The sequence below is a fragment of the Aythya ferina genome (genome assembly GCF_964211825.1).
Source record: "Aythya ferina genome assembly, chromosome: 23".
NCBI lineage: Eukaryota > Metazoa > Chordata > Aves > Anseriformes > Anatidae > Aythya > Aythya ferina.
This window is the reverse complement of record NC_140321.1, coordinates 3791726-3812860: the sequence shown is the minus strand read 5'-3', so window position 1 is coordinate 3812860 and position 21135 is coordinate 3791726. Positions and strand designations below refer to the sequence as shown.

General features: G+C 57.3%; 1 protein-coding gene across 2 annotated transcripts; it reads right to left on the bottom strand.

Moving 5' to 3' along the window:
- Window positions 1-1102: 1102 nt before the first annotated feature.
- ITGB3 (integrin subunit beta 3) lies at window positions 1103-20073 on the bottom strand. Of its 2 annotated transcripts, none has more exons than XM_084496159.1 (15): window positions 19723-20073; window positions 16108-16193; window positions 12184-12376; window positions 10064-10316; window positions 9471-9633; window positions 8725-8883; window positions 8483-8578; window positions 8193-8282; window positions 7569-7703; window positions 6729-7158; window positions 4391-4613; window positions 4124-4224; window positions 3880-3999; window positions 3093-3259; window positions 1103-2371 (listed from the first exon to the last, which is right to left on the bottom strand). In XM_084496159.1, the coding sequence occupies exons 1-15, from the start codon at window positions 19778-19780 to the stop codon at window positions 2303-2305; spliced, it is 2343 nt and encodes a 780-aa protein (XP_084352285.1). In that variant the 5' UTR covers window positions 19781-20073; the 3' UTR covers window positions 1103-2302. The 2 variants fall into 2 exon arrangements, with proteins under 2 accessions (XP_084352285.1, XP_084352284.1); XM_084496158.1 differs by having other exon boundaries at window positions 8725-8886; window positions 19723-20072.
- Window positions 20074-21135: the final 1062 nt, after the last annotated feature.

The following is a 21135-nucleotide window of genomic DNA, read 5'->3' as shown; positions in this document are numbered from 1 at the left end:
GGCTTCATCCTCTCCTTGGCCAGCCCTGGTGGGAACGGGGCCCCGCGGGGCCGTGCTGACACCCAGGTCCTCGCACCCAGCAGGGACACAGCTGGGATGGTGTGACCCCCGGCTCTGTCTGCAGGGGCAGGATGTGACCCCAGAGCAACGGGTGTTAAAGGTCTGCAGTGCAGACCCCCTGTCCCTTTGCCCCTCTCCGGGCACCCCGCAGCAGACTCACCCCCTGGCCGATCGCTGTGGTGGCCTCGATGCACCCAGGCAGTGCGGGGCAGTCCCCAGGCTCGCTGCCTGTTGTCACCCCTCTGCCCGATGTCGCCCGGTGCCCCCGTTCTGCCTGATGTCACAGAGTGCTGGGGGCATCCCCTGGCTCAACTCCCCTGCGCTGTGATGGGGACCGATGGGGTCCCTGAGGCACAGGGTGACACAAGGATGGGGACAACACCCAGGCTCCAAGCACAACAGCACCTCCATCCCTCCAGCTGCTCGCTGGGCCCTGCACCATGCCCATAGCCCCGAGCAGGAGCAGGATCCCCCCATGTACCCCTCTTGGGTGACCCTACAGGGCCTGGCCCCAGCATCCTCACTCCAAGGCCAGCCTTGCACCTTTCCAAAGAGTTTTCCCAGCACTTTCTGTGGTCCCAAAATGCTGCTTTGGAAGGTGCCCACCAGGTGTCCCTGCAGCCCTGTGCGTCGCGGTGCTGAGCGGGTGCCCAGGCAGGGTGCTCAGGCAGCACCCAGCTCCCAGCTTTAGCACCTTTGCCCCCAGCCCAGCTGCCCCCAGGACGGTCCCGCAGTGGTCTCAGCCCAGCTGCCCTCCTCCAGGGGCTTTTTGTGCACGCTGAAGGATTTTGGGAGTCTTGCAGAAATAGGGGGGATGCTGGGGTTTGCTCCTCTGCAATGAACGGAGGGGGCTGCCGAGAGGAGCCCAGCCTGCAGCAGGCTCAGGGCCACGCTGTGCCCCCAGCTGTGTTACCCACTCCAGGAAAATGCAATAACAGAGCAGAGAAAACCCCATGGAGATCCCACAGCCCTGCCCAGGCTGGTTCCCTCCTGGCCCAGACAGGCCCCCCTGGTGCTGGGTCACACAGCAGTGACGACACAATTCGTGGTTTGAGGTTTTTATTTGGTGCCCTGGGAAGCACCCCCATGTGGAGCACATCTCTGCCCACCCAACGCCTGCTCCGGGGCTCGGCCCCAGCTGCCCCCCAGCACCATCCCTGATGTCCACCACCCCTGGGGACAGGCCAGGCAGGGAGCAGGGGACACAGCCCCCAGCAGGACCAGCCCTAGGGCCTTGGGGTGGGCACGGGACATGAGGTGGTGTCCTGGTTTCAGTTAGGACAGAGTTAATTTTCTCCACCAGGACAGGTGGGTGCTGCTTTTTGGTGGAACTGAGGGGAACGGAGCTACCAGGATAGGGCCCAGAGCACCTGGCCAAGCTCTCTCTGCCCCCAGGCTGTTTTTTCCACAGGAGACAAACCACGGGTGGGTGACACACAGCCCCAGGCTGCAGGATGGGGCCTGAAGGCCGCCTGCTCATTTGGACCCTGAGCCAAGCAGAAAACCATTACCCAGGCCAAAAGGCACAGGGAGGGGAGAGTTCGTTCCCCGGAGAGCCTGGGCTAGGCTCCCGGCATACAGGCAATGCAGTCCGTGTGCTTTGGGACATGGGGACAGTGGTGGGGGACACGGGGAGCTCAGCCCCATCCCAGGGCTGCAGCTGGGACCAGCACAGCTGATGCTACATGGAGGTGGCCGGCGGTGCAGAGCGGAGGCACGTGGAGGGGAGGGGAAGGTCACAAGCAGCCTGGGGGCTGCTTTCCACCATCCTGAACCACAGCAACACGAGAAACGCGTGAACTGCTGGGTTTTGAGTGGTGTCCTCAACCCCCAAAGCAACACTGTGGCTGCTGGGACTTCACATGGCCAGTGCACGAGGGCATCCCCGAGGAGGCAGAGCACAGCTTGGCCTTGGGTTCTAGCCAAAATCCGCTTGGCCCAAGGAGCACCGAAGAGTTCACAGGTTCACCACCAGGCAGAGGAAGTCCCATTTCTCCCTGTTCAGTGTATGGAGGGGCCACCAGCTCCTATGGGGCGGCCCGCAGAGGTATGGACGAGAGGTTTGCCGTGGAAGCACGTCCCTGCAGTGCAGTGAGGTGATGGAGAACGGGGCCGGAGGCAGCCCGGGGGTTGTTAAATTACACGCAGACACACACACGCACACAAGCTCTTCTGTAAACTGGACTCCAGGAGACCCCATGATCCCCGGCTGATCCCACAGCCAGCTCTGGATGCGGCATCCTTACATGTTCCCGCGGTATGTGATGTTGGTGAAGGTTGATGTGGCCTCTTTGTATAACGGGTTGTTGGCCTGGGAAAAGAAGCCAAAGAGCATCACCGCTTCGTGATCAGCATCGGCACTCACCCCACTTTACAACTGGGGAAACTGGGGTACCAGTGGGTGTGGGATCCATGGCTCTGCTCAGGGCTTTGGCTCTACAATGCTATGTGCAATTTAACAGCTCCTCATGAGGTTTTTATAGGGGAGAGAAGGGAAAAGCAGTTGTGGAGGAGAGCACAGGAACAGAGACCTCAAGAAAGAGCCACCCCAGCCCACCCATCCCTTCCCTCCAGGCGGTGGGGGACAGGCACTGGTGCCATCCTGGCCCCTTCCCTCGTGCTCCGGGTGCCTCAGCCCTTCCAGCACCCCGTGGCAGCAGGGACCTTCCTCCAGCTCACGGGGTGGAAACACTTGTGTGGGTGGTGAGTAAGAGGGTCACGCTGGAGAGAAGTGCTCAGGATACACCAGAGGTGGGAAAAGTGCCTGGGACATCTGCTCTGGTCTGTGCACAGCCTATGGGGCCACAGCAGGCTGGGAGAAGGGGTGCCCAGTTTGGTGGTGCCACCCCAGATCCTGCTGTGACCCCACACAGTGCTTCAGAGAGCAATGGGATGGATGAGCTGGTCCATAAGGACAGCGCGTTGTGGGTCCTAAATGGGGACCGGGCTCTTGTACTGGGAGCACTGGGATCTGGATCCACTCAGCCCAGTGGAGGCAGAATTCGGGGTCTCCTGCCCATCACAGCCCTTACCGTGTCCCACTTGGCCCTGGCCTTCTCCTCCTCGAAGCGGGCGAACTCTCGGCGGTCGTGGATGGTGATGAGCAGCTTCCAGATGAGCAGGGCGGCCAGGCCGATGAGCAGGATGGCGCCCATCACCGACAGCAGCACCACCAGGATGTCTGGCCCCTTCGGGCAGTCTGGGGGGATAGGAGAGCATGGTTGGGTGGGCACCCTAGGGTGCCTGACTGTGGGTATGGGGGCTCCTCTGCTCTCCAGAGGGCTTTATCCTCCCCCGTGAGAGAGCCTCCAGCTCTGAGCATCTGTCCTGCTCCCCAGGGCTGCCTGTGCAGGGGCTGAGGAGGTGATGGGTGGCTGTAATTAGAGCTGATGGCTATTTTAATGACCCTGGTTTTGAAGGATCTGCAGCCATATGGCCCCCTGCTCAGCTTGATAGCAGTCCCCAAGGATGCTGGAGGCCCTGGGCTACTCCGTGCAGGGGCAGCATTGCTTCTGTGTGGCCAAGAGCTGGATCTTAACAGCACATCAAGAAAACGAGACCCCTGGAGTCAGAAATGTGGTGGGAAGAGAGAGCTCCTCCTTGGCGGCTCAGCAGGGGGGTGAAACAACCCAGAGGCATGGGGAAATGTGAGACACGGGCAGGAAATCACAGCCCGGGTGCACAGAGCGGGGAACAAAGCAGCTCTGTGACCTGTGCCAGCCCCTGGATCCTGGCCAGGAGGCACAAAGGGGGCTCCAACCCCATGGTTAGTGCAGACCCCCAGGAGCAGCACAATCGGCACCCCCAGCCGGGTCCTACCTGGCTCCTCTATAACGTAGAGGATGGACTTGCCGCTGGAGTCCTCAAAGTACTGGAAGCGCACCACGCAGTCGTTCTCGTCCTTATAGGTGCAGTTTACAGCGTCCTTGCCCCTGTCCCCTGCAGGATTGAGAGGCTGTCAGAGCCCTCGTGCTGGGGACATGTGCATGGCGGGTGTACGCAGCCCCGTGTTTCCTTGCTTTAGGGCAGAAATTTGTGCCGTGCGCCCCATCTCCGCTCTTACCCAGCTCCTGCACTGTCTCGATCTCATCACGGCACATACGGCTGCAGGACTGCTGCTTCACCAGCTCGCCCCGCTCGAACTTCTTGCACTCCACGCAGTCCCTGAGGAAGAGGAGGGAGCTGCCGTGAACTGCTCTGCACCATCCCCGAGGCACCCTCCCACCCTTTTTTCTCTCCGGGATCCCAACCCAATGGATTTGGGGATGGTCACCATACCTGCGGGCACCAACCCTGATGGGCACCATCTGAGCTCTCCCCCCCAACTCACTTTTTGATGGTGCAGGCATCCGGGCACGTGGGGCACTTCTCGCAGGTGTCCCCGTAGGAGCCGGGCTGGGTGCAGTCGCATTTGCCGCAGACGCAGGAGCCGTGGCCGCTGCACACCAGCCCATTGCTGGACATGCAGGTGTCCGTGCGCGTGGTGCAGTTGCAGTAGTCTCCGGTCCAGTCCGAGTTGCACACGCAGTCCCCACATTTGCACGTCCCATGGCCTGGGGATGTCCAGGAGGGCATCAGGACCCATGGGTGCCCCCATGGATGCCCACAGATCTCCTCTGGGGATCATCCACGTGGGATGTTTGTGCACCCAGAGCCACAGCTCCGTCTCCGCGTGGCACGGCGAGGTGGAGCAGCCACCCAGGACATTTGTGTCCCCCTGTCCTTGGGGTGGGATCTTGCTGCCCCCAGCAAACCCCATCCTTCACCTCCCTGCCTTCTGTACCCCCTGTTCTTCTCTTATCCCATGCAAACAAGGAAAAAATAGCCAAATTTCAGGCTGAGCTAGCTTGGCTCTGGCAGCAGCTGGAGATGCTCAATCAGCTCCATCTGAGCTGCCCAAGCTTTGGCTCTTGCCTTTAGTTTCAGATCTGGTTAGGCCATCTGGTCAACCCCTGCTGTCATTTCCCAGCCCAGCGCCGCACACGGGAGAGCTGGCTGCTGGGAAGAGCCCAGCCAGCTCCACACACTCCTCTGGCTCGGTCAGACAGCCCGACGTGCTCAGATCCTGCCAGAGCCCGCAGCTATTTGGATCCCGGTTGGGTTTTTGACTCAGCCACCAGACACAGCGAGCAGCGGAAACGCCGCGGTGCCGGCACGCGCCGACCCATCCCAAACACCGAGCACGTGGGAGCTCTGCTCCCAGCTGGGGAGCGCCGGGGCACCGCGTCCCCCACGGCCCCCATGGCCCTGGAGGCACCGGTGTGAGAAATAAATGTGTAACCCTGTTAATGAGGAACTGGAGCTGAGTCACAGGAAAACAGCGCCGCGCCGGGCGAAGAGGTATGGAAACAGAGGGGGAGGCTGGGGGAGTGTGGCTGAACGGGACGTGACGGATGCCAGCGGGGTCAGACGGGGCACTGGCAAAGAGACAGGGCAGGGCTTCTGCCAAGTCTGGCTTTCGTGGGTGGTGGCCCCCCGGGAAGGGCTTGGCAACCTTTCCCCGTCTCATTTCCTCCTCAGCCTTGGGCGCGCAGCCAGGGCTGGCCCCGCTGGGCAAAGGACTCGGGCACGGAGCTGGGAACCAACGGATGGGGTTAATTAACAGCTCGCCTGGCTTGGGGGCAGCGTGCCACCAGCACCTTTGCCCTCACTCTGCCTGACACGGGGGATGCTGTGCAAACAGGCAGCACCACGGGAGCAGCCTTGGGTGGTGGCATCGAGGACAAACACCCGGCTCCCACGGAAAATCACTGCCTGGGGGGGAAAAATCCCAGCCCCCCCTGTCTGATGTTAAGGTGAATGATCAACCCCAGTGGTGTGGAGGCAGCTGGGGGCTCTGGGTGCTGCCACCCCTCTCGCATCTCCTGGGAAGCCAGGAGACGGGGAAGAGCCCTGGGGTTTTCTCCTCCAGCACGCTCAGACCTTCAGGGCTCGCTGGAGATGGGGCTTTTGGCTGAGGAAGGGGCTCTGACACATGGGGCACATGAGATGACTGCTGCTGGGATTTTTTTTTTTCAGAGATGGGCTCCCTGGTCCCTGGCATGGGAGAAGCGAGGTTCCCCAAATTGAGAAATGCAGCAGGCAGGACTGGGAGCCTGGCAGCACCGGGAGGAGGCGAATATTCAGGAGATGGGTATTCACTGTAAGACCAGCGATGGGGGAGGATTTTCTTCCCCACCGCTTTTTGCCAAAAGGGAGTCTTCAAGAACAGGGTGGAGGATAAAATTAGCGCATCCTCTCCTCGGAAATCCCAGTGCCTCTCCCCACCCCTCTCTCTCCACCCTGGGGATTCCTCCTGTGGAGCAATTCCTCAGATGTGGGAGTCGAGCAGAACCTGGCCGGCTCCTGCCCTGTGCACCCCAGAGCCACTTCCCTTGGAGCCCCCCAGCCACCTCAACAGGGCTCCCGAGCCTAAGGAAGGATCAAGGTCTGCCTTTAACCCTCTGAGTCCATCCTCTGCCAAGGATTTTGGGCACAGGCTGCCAAAGGGGGAGTCGTTGCATCACACCCTGAACTAATCCATGGCTAAGCATGACACAATGCATGCAACGAGCCCCCAGATGGCTGCTATCTCCCTCAACCACAATGCTGGGCAGCAAAAATACCTCTCTAGCACACCCCAAGGTGCTTTACTCCATGCAACCACCACCCCCAGGCCTCCCACTCACCTGAGCACATCTGGCCCTTGAAGCGGACGCAGGAGAAGTCGTCGCACTCACAGTACTTGCCCGTCACCTTGCCGAAATCGCTGCTGTGGCAGACGCACTGCCCGCAGATGCACTCGCCGCGCTGGCTGCAGTGGGGCTGGCCCGGCCGGGGGCTGCAGTTGTCCTGCTGCGAGGGGTTGTACTCCTCCTCCGAGCACTCACAGTGCGAGCCCAGGCGCCCGGGGTTGCAGCGGCAGACGCCGCACTCGAGGCTGCCGTTGCCTCCACTGCAGAAGGAGCTGTTGGTCTCAGCCTGGCTCTCGCAGGAGCAGCTGCAGTTGAAGTTCACCACCACCACCAGGCTGTCCTTGAAGCCCACGGGTTTGATGGTGAAGGATTTCTGGCGCTCTTGCGGGCACCCTCGCACCTTGGCCTCGATGCTGAAGCTCACCTGGGGGGGGGCAGAAGGGTGTGTCTGGGTGCTGGCACCCCCCTGCAGCCTTGGGGTACCTGTTCCAGCCTGGCCTCAGCATCTGCTCTGTGCCCAAGCTTAGGCAGCCCAGAGTTGGGTCCAGCAGGATCTCTTAGGGCTTTCCCAAACTGTCCCAGCATGGGAGAGTGCACCTGCCCACCACAGCGTGTAGACAAAATCAGCCCAAAAGCCCATGCACCATGGCTGGTAGACCACAGCCTCTGCATCCAGCAGACAACAACATTTTTCTCCTTGCGCCCACCCAGCTGGACCCTCTCTCCACCAAAAAGATGATAATGTCCCCATAAGAGCCTGTGTCCCCCAGAATCTGGGGGGAAGCAGGCAGTGTGGAGGGGGAGAAAAGCTGAGCCCATGGACAGGAGCCTCACCGTGTCCCCAATCTTGAGCCCCATGCAGGACTTGAGCCCAGGGATGACCTCGTCGTTGAGGCAGGTGGCATTGAAGGACAGGGACAGCTCTTCGGGGAGGTCGCGCACCTCCAGCTCCACCTTGGAGCGGATTTTCTGGGGGAGGAGAGAAGAAAGATGGAAAAATCCAGCCAGGCTGCACGGGGGACCACCCCGAGCAGCCACCACACCCCAGTGATGCTCCTACACACACGGGAAAGCAGCCAAGCACCTTGAGGCTTTCTAGAGCTTGGCCACGTCACTCCCCACGGGGAACACCTTCGAGGATGGGAAAGGACAGGGGTGAGCTCCCATCCCTGGGGCCCCCACACGTGTGGGCGGAGGCAGATGCTCACAGCTGGCCCAGGGAGGCTGCTGGAAGCTGGAGGAGCTGCCAAGTGTCCAGCTGCTTGTGGTGGTTATTTGGGGAGGAAGAGTGCTGCTGTGGGGCCATCACAGTGCACAGCTCTCCTTTGGGCAACCCTGGGTGGGGTTTGTGTGCTGCGAGGGTGATTGCTCTTCCAAGATGAGGAGAAAGCCCCCTGCACCTTGCTGCTCCCTCTGAGCTGCCCATGGGGACAGGATGTGTTGGCCTTGCACACTCACCCCATAGGAGTCCACTATGAGCTGCAGAACATTGCTGGAGTCTCCCGACAAGGTGCCCACGGTGGTTCCTGGGATCAGCTCACTGTAGTTCTGGAGAAATACCACCGTAAGCACAGTCTGCTCATGACAGGTGAAGGCACCACTGCTGGGTCAAGCCATTCCCAGACACGAGAGCTTCCTGAGCAGCCTTGTGAGGATGGGTGCCACCAGCATCCATCCAGCCACCCACAAAAGGTGCCCTCAGGACCCCACAGCCCCCCACGAAGGTGGCTTTGCACAGCAGCCGTTACCTGGTAGAGGCCAACAACTGTGTCCGTCACAGCGAAGATCAAGTTGATGTTCTTCTGCGAGAGCTTCTCAGTCATCAGGCCCAGAGAGGGGTAGTCCTGGGGAAGGGGAAAGGCTGCACCCTGAAACACGTAGTCCCAACCACCCCGGTCCCCCCCATGCCCTCCAAGCACACCTGGACCACCTTTCCCATCCCCAGCAGGAGCTGTGGGCTCCCAAACCCCACACATGGGCCTGGATTTACCAGTGTGGTGGAGGCTGAGTAGAAGTTGTCCTGGCCGATGTGGCACTCGGCGTCGTTGGGCTGCACGATGCCGGCCAGCCTCCCGTCCAGCGCAATGTGGGTCTTGGCGTCCGTGGTGAAGACGAGCAGGTGGGAAGCATCATTCCTCCAGCCGATCTTCTTCTGTGGCCAAAAGCAGCTCCCAGTGGGGTGGCAGTGTGTGCCGAGGGCAGCCCTGTACCGGCACCTCGCTGCCACCATGGGGCATGGCTGGGCCCTGGGGACCAGCCTGTCACTGCAGGGGGAATTAAGGGCAGCCCCTCTCCCAGGGAAGTGCTGGGGAGCCAGGCAGGTGAGCATGGGCTGCTTGTGAAGGTGAAAGACAGGCTTTAATTTGATAGAGTGTTAATCACGGTGGCTAACGACTGAGGGGCACGAACCCTCCCATCTCGAGCAAAATCAAGGTGCTGGCAGAGGAAAAGGTGTCCCTTCTGGGCTGACATGGGATCACCACATCTATCCCCAAAGCATCTGCTCTGCTCCTCTCTCCTCCCAGGTCCACGTAAGGGCCATGCTCTACCCTCTCCTTGGTTGAGACCCAGAAATGCCCTTGCTGAACATGCGCCCTGCCCACATCCCAGCCCTGCTGTAGCTCCACTGCAAGAGGCCTCAGGCCCCGTTCTGGTGGGGTGGGAGCTCTCTGCCAACCCACCAGGCTCAGCCTAGCGACCCTCTCCCAGCCCCGTCCCAGCCTTCCTGCCCCTTACATCGCACACGGTGGCCTGGATGATGGCATCGAAGCCGCCCTCGGGGGCGTCGCGGTTCCGTGAGACGCTCTGCTTGCGCACCTCCTCGTTGAAGCGCGTCACCTCGTCTGTGAGCGACAGGACGTGCTTGTAGCCAAACATAGGCAGGCACGTTTCCCCAATCCTGCAGGAGAAAGTGGTCAGGGCACAAGTCTCATGGGTGTCCCAGCTCCTGTCCTCACTGTGCAGCCATTTCACACCCTCTGGTCTTCTTCTGGGCGTGCCGAAAGGACCCAACCACCCCAAGAGCCCTGAGCATGAGGCTGGTGAAGGATCTTTTAAAAAGCTATCATGTTACAGTGAAGCTGAGATTTTTAGGAGTTAGACCTTGAACAAAAACGGTGGAAAATTGTTTCTTCCCACAAGAGCTTTTCAAAGTCTAGACGTGCTCCCCCTATCCATACCAGGACATGCAGTGCAGCCCAGCTTAAGCCCTGCCCCAAATCAGACACCCAAATCCCTTCTGAAATCCATTTCCACAGATTTCCAGCCACAGTCTGGTGATGTCCCATTAGCTTCCAACCCTTACAGACCTCCCTCAGCTTGGGACTTACTCATAGCAAGGGTTTTTGAGGGCTTCTGGAGGAGAGATATACATGTAGGGGGAAATGGGCTTATCCACAAAGGCCCCAAAACCAATTCGCAGATTGCTGGTGAGCTTGCGCATCTCGCTGGCCAGCGTGGTGCCCAGGTTCTGGATGTTCCTCAGATCGTCCTTCATGGAGTTGGACAGGTCCATCAGGTAGTAGATGTCCACAGGATAGTCTTCCACTTGACGCACTTGGACTTGGAAGATCTGGGAGTCATCTGTAATATGGCAGGGCAGAGGAGTAAGAGATCATCCCCTGGGAGAAACAAAGGGGGCTGGTCGCAGGACTGGGGAGAAAGTCAATGGGACCCAATGGGGTCAACAGGAACCCAAGGAGATGGCTTAAAGCTGCTGGGAGGAGACTATCACAGTGAGACACACCAAGGAGTAAACCACTAAGAGCAGGGTGCTTGCATGTGAGGTGTGCTGTGCACCCCTTGAAGATGGCAAATGTCCCACAGCTCCTGTTGTCCAAGCATCTCATTACTAGGACATGAACTCCTTCTGCTCAGAGTTGTCCTATGCTGATAGTGTGGCCAACACAGGATGGATGGAGTGAGTAAAATGCTGTACACATGGGCAGCAGGTCTTATGGGAACAGCCAGGGGACTGCACGTCTGCTTCAGGCTGCTTCTGAACTCCTGAGGCCTCCAAACATCTCCTTGGGCCTCCCCATCCCTGTTCCTTCCTGTTCTTCTTGGCTCCTCCCAGCCCCTGCTGGGAAACTTTTTGATGAAACACTTTCTAATGAAACAAAAACCTCCTTAGAACCTTCTGGGGAACAGGCCAGTTTTAATGACTTTGAAAAAAAATAATGCTGAAAACACTTAGGGTTGACCTTTTCTTTCAACTTTCTAGAAGGGACAAAGGATCTTTCTTGCTGTTTTCTGAAACTACTTCTTTGATATGCAACTGGGGCACAGCTGCAGCCTTCTCAGAACACCTCAAACAACAAGAAAAAAGCTTTAATCAACTTTCATTTAATCATTGTTTTCATATAAATCTATATCTCAGATTTAGATTTTCAGGATCGGTAAAGTATCTTCAAAATCCAGGAGAGCCTGAAGAGCTCCATGCCCCACTGTCTGCATGGCCAGGTAGCAACACGCAGTCAGGAGTCCCAGCTTCATCCTTGGGGGACTTCTGCTCCTCCTCGTTGAGTTAAACCACAAGGACTCAGAGCTTGTGGGACATGCCTTGGTTATGCCATTTGGCCTTCTCTCACGAGCTGGGGAAGACAACTCTTGCTAAGCCCTCTTGTTCTGGCAGAGGTGATATCAAGCCAGGGTTTTCTTCTACTGCTTCCAAAATCCTTAGAGCACCACATGCCTCCTCTGATCCTCTCCAGAGCAGCACACATACCTGTCTCTTGATGACTGCTTTTGGACCTAAAGACAGCAACAGTTACCCCACAGCTACACGTCCCCTTATCATGGGGAAGGGGACACGGCTGACCGCTGTCACTCACATCAGAACTTCTCTTTGCCCAGCCCAGGGACATGCTATCAGCCTCTGACATCTGTCCCTGAGGCCAGAATGAACACAGAACCAAAATTTGTTCCTGCTGAGACATCTGTGAGCAGATTGATGATAAGAGCAGGGATGGGCTGTGTGTGGGGAAAGTCTGGACATGGCAATGTCACCATTTTGCTCCAGTTTTCCCAAACCCTTTTTGTGACCTCAGGTGAGTGACACCAAAAGGAGAAATCAAACAGGGGAAGTACAATGTGAATAAATATATATTAACAAAGCCCCTTAATACAAGCCTTGGGAAAGATAAGGGTCAGCCTTATGGCACTGAGGCAGCAGTGGTTAAGGTTTAAGTGGCTTCATAAAATAATCCCACAGATGTCGAAATCACATCCCGTCCTGCAGGGCTGAGCTGGGAGACCGAACAGCAGAAATCAGCCTGCAGACAGCCAGATTGCGGACACTGCTGGTGGGGTTGGTGTAGCCCCAGCCCTGCCTTGTCCCCGGTGGGTCTGGGACAACCTTGGCCAACAGGTGATGGCTCATCCATCGCTCGAGCTCTCCAAGCTGTCCCCACCACATCTCCTTTTCCCACAGCATTTTGTGGACTCTTACCCGGCCGCAGGTTCAGCTCTATTCTCTGGGGTCTCATCTGGGTGGTGGTGGAGCCCCCTGAGCCCTTGTCGCTGAGCGGTCGGTCCTCCTGGATGGTGACGCTGCTGGTGGGGAACTCGATTAAGTCCTGCCTGCAGCCGTTCTGCAGGAGGTTGGCGAGCAGGTCGCAGCGTGGGGACGACTGGTCCATGGTCTGTGGGACAGGGGAAGAGTCAGGAGTGATGATGGATGGCTTGCCCAAGCCCAAACCCCTTCTGACATCTAGGAGCTGGAGCCACAAGTTTGTTTCTTGGCACAGCTAAAAGGAAAGCCCCTCTACATGGGGTGGCTGCGTGCCAGAAGAGAGTGAAGCAGGACACAAGCTTGGCAGGCTGTGAGCAATGGGCAGAGTATGAGACTTTTTTGTTTTGTTTTTCTAAGCTTTGGCAATAGAGCCACCTTTTCCCCAGTTTTCTTGACATACACCGTCAGAAATCGCCCCAGGAGCAGCAGGCAAGCCCAGCACACAGCTCCTTTTTGAGATCCACTTGAGCTTATCTGCAGCTCCCAGCATCCTGCCAGCTGGAGCCCAGCTGAGGAAGGGGAACCAAAAAAGGAAAAGAAAGACCAAAAAGGCAACTGGGCTGCGGGAGAAGGCATCGAGAATCCGTCAGAAACAGGAAGCCAGAAGTGTGAAGTCACGGTGGGGGCTCCGGCCCCCTCCCTGATTTCCTAGAAAGTTCCCGGCTGCCTGCCCTTATCTTGGCATGCTCAGAGGGCTCCCGGCACTCCTGGGGGGCGGAGGGGGGAGAGTTTCCTATTGGGACAAATATGGGAAGAATTCCTCTCCTGGCCCAGCGCTGCTGGGATCTGCCGCTGCATGTTCCTGGCAGGGCAGCCGCTGTCCCCTCTCCATGGGGTTCCTCCCTCCTGCTCCCCCCCAGCCCAAATCTTTCTCCATTCAAAGCCCCAGGAGGGCAGAAGTGAGATCCTTGCCCTCTCCGCACCATCAATGCCCCTGCCCAGGTTATAAGCTCCCCTCAGGTCCAGGTGGGTTGAACCCGGGAGCTAATTTGTGTGTTTTAAGCAAACAAGTGGAAAAGTGCAAACAGCATCAGGAGGCCCCCTCCGGCAGCAGCGGCCTTTATCTGCCTTTTTCTCCTCCCTCAGTCCGAGCAATAGCCAGAAAATACATCAGCAGGCGTGTTCCTCCCCTGTGGCCTCCCACTCCTGCCCAGGCAGCACGCTGCTGGTGAAGAGGACACGTTTTACGTCTACACGAGCTCTGTGCACCCACCCACCCTGCCACCTCACCCTGTGGGGCTCCCCACCACAGATCTCCAAGCCCTCGAGGCCACTGAACCTCTCCCTGTGACCCCACAGAGCTGGGTGAGGTGCCTGGATCATTCCTGAGCCCACGGGTAATTACACACCCGGTCCTGTCCTAGGCAGGGAAAGCACTGGAAGGGTGAGGGTGAGAGGCAGGGCTGGGCAGAAAGGTTTTTAACCATGCCACTGGGCTCTTGGGCAGTACCCTGAGGTGCTGGGGGGCTCCCAAAGGACACGCAGCTCCTTGCACAATCAGCAGCATCATTTCTACTGAGAGATTCCCACGGAGAAGCTATTTCACCTCTGGGCCACATCCTTCCCCTTTCCTTGAAAGCCTCAACATGATTGACTCAGGACTTGTAAAACCGACTCGGAGGCAGCCCAGGCTCGCTGCTGGGGGGCACATGGTCCCACCTCCTCTGCCACCAGCCCTCCTGCAGCCCTGGAAGATGCTCCCCAGACCCACCTCCCCTCCTGGCAGCCCACACTAGGTGGTGCATGCACAGAGTTGCCTTCCAACCTCTCAAATTCTCCCATTTTCTGCAGTTCTGTGAGCCTGCTACAGGAGGTATCTGCTCAAGGCCTTTGGGACAGGGATAAGGATCGGGCAGGGTGCTGTCAGAGCCAGCTCCATCCCACATCTCCATCACTGCTGTGGCTGGGAGGCTGCAGGATCCCCAGGGCACCTCCATTTTCATCTCACAGGCAACCACACACAGCAACAGCTTCTCTGCAGGAGAGCTCATGGGAGGACCCAAGGAACAGATGCCTCTGCACATTAAGCTAAAACCTTCCAGAGCTTCTCTAAACCAAACCCTGGTCCAACCTTGGCTCTATTTTCCTCCCTGGGAAGTGACATTTGGGGTGGGTGAGACCCAGGAGAAGTCTGCCACGATGCTCTCCAAGGTGATTTTAGAGCCACGTCTCAGCTGGCTTTTCCCAAAAGGAAAAACAAGTGGCCAGGCATATCTATGAGCTGGTAACGGTGGTCAGGGTTTCTGAAAAATAAAGATAACTCAACTCTCCTCTGCTTCAGTGCTCAGTGGAGTCAGTGGTCACAAGAAAGAGCAATAAAATTCCTTTCTTGCTCGAAGCCAGGAAGGAGCAGCAGCAACTGATAACCCCCGGCTCCTCTGGGAGCCAGCACGGGTGGGAAAGGAGCACAGCTAAGGGCAGCCCTGTCCCTTTAACGAAGGAGGGGGGCAGGATCAGAGACCGCCCCCGCCCTGGGGATATTAAACAAACCCGCAGAAAAAACCCTCATTTGCTAAATTAAGACAATGTGGTCCAGATGTTGGAGGCAGAGCTGCTGAGTAGTTTGCACAGCGCGGCTCTCCGGCGGCTGGCTGCTGGCAGTGGGACGGCTCCCTTGCTGCTTGTCACGTCTGTCCGTGAGCACAGCCCTGAGCAGTGCTGGAAATATTTCCTTTTTTGGAAACTTTTGCTGATCTGGGAAAAAAAAAAACAACACCCAAGCTCGCAGTCCCTGCCGCGTCAAGACACCAGCCCGGGCTGGGAAGGAGCAGATGGATGGTCGAGTCCTTATCGAGCTGCAAAGTTCAGCTTCTTGCTTCTTGCAGGAGATAAGTCGGGGCTCATCCACACAAGATCTTTATGCATCCTGCATGGGATGATGCTGCAAGATGCCCTGGGATCTGATGGGACCTGCAGGTGGCTGGGGTATGCAGCGGGTGCCCGGCATCGAGCACCATCCGACAGCGCTCCCAACCTGGATCAGTTTTCCTGGGTCTGTTCTCCAGCCCCGTGGGCATTGCCACCACTCATGGGAGAGGATTTCTCAGCAGCAGAAGGCAAGAAAAGCCTTCTCTTAGTGCTTTCTGGGGAAGGGGAACTCCTTGCAAGCCACAGGAGTGCATTGTTAAGGCAATGGCTCACCCAAGCCCCGGAGTTTTTAATCACTTCTCCCATCTCTCCCTGCCTCCTGTCTCTGCCCTGGGGCTGCAGCTCACCAGATCCCATCAGTGTTAGGAACTTCCAGCCTTACATCCCTGATGGGCCAACCCTAAGGGCAGCATTTTTGGAGGGTATTGTGGCAGACCTTCCAGCATCTCACCCACCCAGACGGGGATTTCAGAGCCGCAGCTTAGCTCTGACATCCTCTTTAGCTCTGTAACCAAGCCCAGTCACCTCACCTTCCCACTCACCGTTTTCCAATGAATAAAACCCCAAACCTTCTAATCAACACTTGCTTCCTATCTCCAGACTCCCTTCCTTTCCCAGCCCTTTCAGGAATTAGATTCTTTTTAAAATTTGAGCTTCACAATAGGTTTTTGAGAAGCAAACCAAAAGGAAACCAGGTTTTCAAATGTATAGCTTTTCAGAGACAAAGGGAATTCACAGGGAAAACTTCAGCACTTCCAAGCCAACTCGACGTGTTTCATACTCATGCACCCAGGTAAGGGGCAGATTTTGAAAGCGAGGCAGGAATCCAGACCAAGAGCCGCGATGCGCATGGCTGTGGGCACTGCCAGAGCTGTGGTCACTGCCAGATGCCACCGAGGAATGTGTTCAGACACGGTGGGACCAAACGGAGACACAGCACCCATCCCACAGCCCTCAGCCCCCCCAGCCCTGCTCAGCCCCCCCAGCACTCACCTTTGCGGAGCACCAGGCACAGAGGGGGCTCACGGCCAGGCACTGCTTGCAGGAGTTCACCCCTCGAGTGGTGCAGATGTTACCCCCTGGAACAGCAAACAGAAAGCTGTCACCACCTTCGGGGCCACCAAACAGCCCCACCAGCAGGCAGAGCCCCCATCCTCCCAGGTCTCCACCCTAACCCTTTTTGCAGCCCCAAAACCCAGCTGCTGCCCCCCTGCCTCTTTTACGGCTGCCTCCCCCAGCCCGGCACCAGTTGGGCTCCATCCTGCCCGCCGCTGCTGGCATTTCCCACCTGCCAGCCTGATGCCAGCTCCTTAAAGTGTCCCCTGTTCCTGCAGCCCCGGGGGACATCGCCCCTTGTGCCTCTCTGCGGGCATTTTGGGGCAGCGGGGAGGGGAAGGAGTGAGCCCCCCAGCTCAGCGCCTCTTCCCACCCCCAGGCCAGCCGGTCGGTGCCTGTTTTTGCAGATGCTGAACTCAGCCCTGCTGGTCTCGGCTCGGGTTAAAACATGGGGAAAAGAGGGGAGGGAAGTGGCACGTATCCCAAAACATGCTGACAGCCAACTGTGATGATGTCCCCTGGGGGGAAACCGGAGCTCCACCAGAGGAAGTGGCAGTGAGGATTTCGGGAGGTGCATGCCTTGGTTAGAGGCCAGTGTGTCCCATCAAGGGGCCCCCCAAAAAACCCTCAGGGGCTTTGGGGCAGCAGCAATGTCTGCTGGGGCAGGAAGGGCAGAGGTAGGAACTGTGCAGCTCTGCGGTCCCAACGGCTGCTGCTGCGGTGAGTGGCTGAGACACAGCTGTGGTGGCATTGCCCTGGGCTGTTTCTCCCTCCTGCACCTCGTCAGAGCTTCAGCATCTGCAGGCACCCAGTCCCTGGGGGTGCTGTGTGTCCCCAGCTACAGCCCTAGGAACTGGGGGTGCCAGCACGGAGCAACTGGGGGCTCCTCTGTCCACACCTTCCCTGCCCAGGGTCCCCTCTTGCAGCCACAGGAGGAAGAAAAGAGGAGTTTTCTGCAGCAGTGGGAGGAAATGCAACACAGAAGAGAAAGAGGAAACGGTGAAACGATGGCATCAGGTCCTCGGGCAGAGCCACGGCTGCAGCTCGGTGTGGCTGTGCCTGCTGGCACGCAGCGTGCCAGGGCTCGTGGAGGTGGGTGCTGGTACGGGGTGCTGGCACCGATGGATCCGGGCATGGGACTGATGTGGGGACACAGCAAATGCCACAAGGCTCAGGCACATGGGCATGCAGCTTGTTCAGCTTTGAGGTTGCATCCACTCCCAGAGCTCTCTCCCTACACCAAAATACCTGGCTGCAGGTTAAAAGGATGCATAAAAGGAAGCAAAAAAAGGATGGGAGACTTTAAATTTAGCATGGCCCTAAAGAGCGACAGGTTGATCTCTGGTGCAGGAGGCTGAGCCCTGTGCCGATGGCTTGGCAGGCACCAGCCTGGCAGCTCCAGGCACTTGGGATTAAACTCTCAGGGCCACGTGCCCAAAGACGGGAACAGCTTCCAAAACTGCAGGCTCCAGGGGAGCCCTGATGAGTCAATTTTCTGGCTGATCTTGGCACTTAGGACCATGAATGGGGCCATCCTGCCCCACTGCCACATGACCAAGACACATGTCTGGGGATGTGGGACCTTTCCCCATCCTGTAACACCATACGGAGCTCTTCTTGGCTGTGTTTAACTCACGGCTGGATGGAGCAGGGCTCTCCATCCCATGAGAAGGAGCCGAAATCCCCCGGGCGCCAGCTGTGATTAAGGCAGGGCTGTTATCGCCATGCAAACACGCAGAAGGTGGTGGCCAGCCTCACCCCCTCACCCTGAAAATGCCTCTTTTTTTGGCATCTCCAGCAGCATTTGCACAGCTGGATGCAGGGTGAGGTGCTGGGGGCTTTGCTGGAGGCAGGTGGGGAGGGGGAAGCAGCAGTGATGGGGGCACAAAACCACAGGAAGAGGAGAGCAGAGGGTGCTGAAGCTCAGATGCTCTGGTTCTGGCCCTTGGTGTGCAGGATGCTGCCTGGCTGCGAGCTGGTTAACAGGATTTCAGCACAGACTAAACTAATAAACTTCGTGTATTTTATCAGTGTATTTTTTTTTCCAGCCATAAAAACTAATAAACCAAAGTACAAAAGCTGCATTTATTTATTTATTTTTTTACTACAAAACCCGCTGGTCTCATAAAAAAATCTGATCCTAATGACTGAAGCTTTGAAATAAGGAGAAATCCCAGCACGTGAAATACCAGGAGCTAACCTGGGTGGCACAGGGAGCCCCGTTTGGGGTGGCAGCACTGCAGCCAGGCACTGGAGGGGGATGCACATCGCATGCTGAACCCAAAATGCCCCAGACGGCTGTGGCTGAGCATCATCCTTCCCTGGCTGGAGAAAATTACTCAGTGCTCAGCCTGAACTCCAAGTCACCTCCACACAGTGTCTGAGCCAGCCACATGCCTTGGTGGGTCTCGTCTTTTTTTTTTTTTTTTTTTTTTTTTTTCCTGCTAATACACTCATGCAGAAAACTTTATAAGGAGACTTAAACAAGCTTGATAAAGATACAAACCATTTTTGCATCTTCTCTGAGCTTTCTGCTTGTCTAAGCAATATGGACTTGGGCTTATTTTTGGCTGATGTCCTGCCCACACCATCCTGGGGCTGCGTCTTTTCTCTGAACCCCTCCCTGTCTACCAACATCTTCCTGGGGAGGAGATGCCCCGAGCTGATTACCGGAGAAATCACCTATTCAGCCCCAAAGAGCAACCTTACAAACCCAAATCTCTTTCAGGGGTTACTCTGCATTCCTGCTCAGGCTGTTGGTGGGAATGCACAGAAATCTGGCATTCTTTAGCCTGAACAATGTTGCCCCAAAACCCCTCGGGTCAGGCCTCCAAAACAATGGGACTGATTTATAAATCAGCAGCTGAAAAACACGGCACCGTTTTGTGGCTGCAGGGTTTGTTTTCTGCTTGCTTTGAGCCCCGGAAACCACACCTGGGGAGAAGAGTCTCTTCACCGGGCTGCTGTTCCGCAAGGCACTGAAAAGTTTTTAAAGCAGTGAGCCACTTTTGTCCTGAAGTCACCTGATGCCAGAAATCGGGGCTTTTAAAGAAAAGCACCAAAATAACAGGAGAAAAAAATGACACAGGATACTAATGCTGACTTAAACACACCCCATGCCCTTAAAATGAGATGGGTATGGTGATGCCTGCCCCATAAACTCCCCTTACTGCCTGTTTACAGAGGACAGAGTCCAAGTCCCATCCCAGTGCTCCCATTATAAACTAGTACCGCAGCCCAACGGCGGGTAGGTGGCGGAGATAAAGTTACTGGGGTGAGAATAAGGCACGGAGCCACAACACTTTGATCCCACGGCATCTCAGAGAAACCCTCTTAGCCCTGACCCAGCCCCGACCCAGCCGGCCCGAGAGATGCTTTGTGTTTGGGAACTGAGGCAGTGCTCTGCCAGCTTCCCCTTCCAGCAATTTTTCCGGGACTGTGTGAATGCAGGGATTTAGGGGAAATAGCAGGGATTTAGGGGAAATAGCAGGGAATCTAAGCGGGAAGTGCAACATTAGGGCAAACACAGCTTTAGGGGCTGTAAAAACCTACCCCAGCTGCCAGCAGCGCAGAGCACGAGGATGCCGAGGGCGACGCGGAGCTTCCCCATCTTCTCCTCCAAGCCCCGGGGTTCCGGGGGGTGTCGGGACCAACCCGCCGTGAGCGATGGAGAGCGGCTCTGGGGCAAAACCTCCGGGTTTTGAGCCGTCCAGAAGATGAATCATGAGCCTGGGTGTGTGACACAGGCGCGGAGCGGGGCCGGCCGGAGGAAACTGCGCTGGCTCGTCACTCAAATTTGAGTCAGGGAGTGGCCCCCCCCATCCTGCCCGGAGCTCCTCACCCTTTTTCCTTTTCGCAGCTCACACAAGGACCTAATGAACCCGGGAAGAAAGTACGGGGCACGGGCGACCCGCACGAACAGGCTCTTTCCCATAGGCTCTTTTGCCGGGGTTTAATTCCTTGCAAAATCCTGCTCACACCCTCCTTTTGTTAACTCTTGCATGAAAGGCAGCCCGGCTTTTAAACCTGCCGAGGCTGAGCTGCCTGAGAGCTGAAGGATTTAAGGGGAAATAGAGCAACTGCATAGTGAAATGAAAGTGCGTGTGTGTGGGGGGGGGTCTTGGGGACCCTCCCCAGGACACTGCAGGTGGAGACATCCCTGGTGGAACGGGGAGGGGAGACCCACAGAGAGCAGAGACTTGGACCTGGCAGGACCAGTTGGGTACAAACCCGGACATCACAAAGGGAGGGAAATTCAGATTTGGGTTGGGTGATTCGGACCCGATTCTCTTCTCTCCTGTGCTGTTTTTCTCACCCACATCCTCACAAATCGCTCCTGTACCAAGCAAGGGGTCAGATCTGTGCAGGAACCTTCCCTGCTGAAATACCCAAAGAAATGCCTCCTGAAGAGGTTTAAAAAACCTCTCATCCCCCAGGGTCCTACTCGGAGATGGGGAAACTGAGGCAGGCAAATACAGGCTGGGCTGCCAAGGGAGGGAAGGGCTGCTCCCCTCACCGGGTGACAGGGGCTGGGGCCAGCAATGGCAAAACCTGGGGTCGGGGTAATCCCGGGGGGGAGCAGAAAAGGAGCTTGTGCAGAGTACAGGGTGCTGTGCGGGGAGAAACGGGGATCGCTGCATCTGCCCGGAGCCTCAGAGACGAGGTGAGATGGGGCTGGGGGCTCTGCCTCGGGAGCCGGGGAATTTTTCTTGGCTGTAAAAGAAGTTTCGATGCGTTTTTGCTTCCTCCACTCACTGCCACCTTCCCGGCGGGTGCTGCTGCCCTCCTGCGGCTGCCTGGGCTCTGCTCGGGGGGGTCATTTTCCTCCCGGCTTCTCCCCCCTGACTTTTTAACGTGGATTTGGTAAAGAGAAACCCATCGACCCTCACGCAGTGTTGAAAAAGTGCTGCTTCTTGGTTGGAAAATAAAATAAATAACACCCCAAAGCTGCCTTCTGAGGGCTCT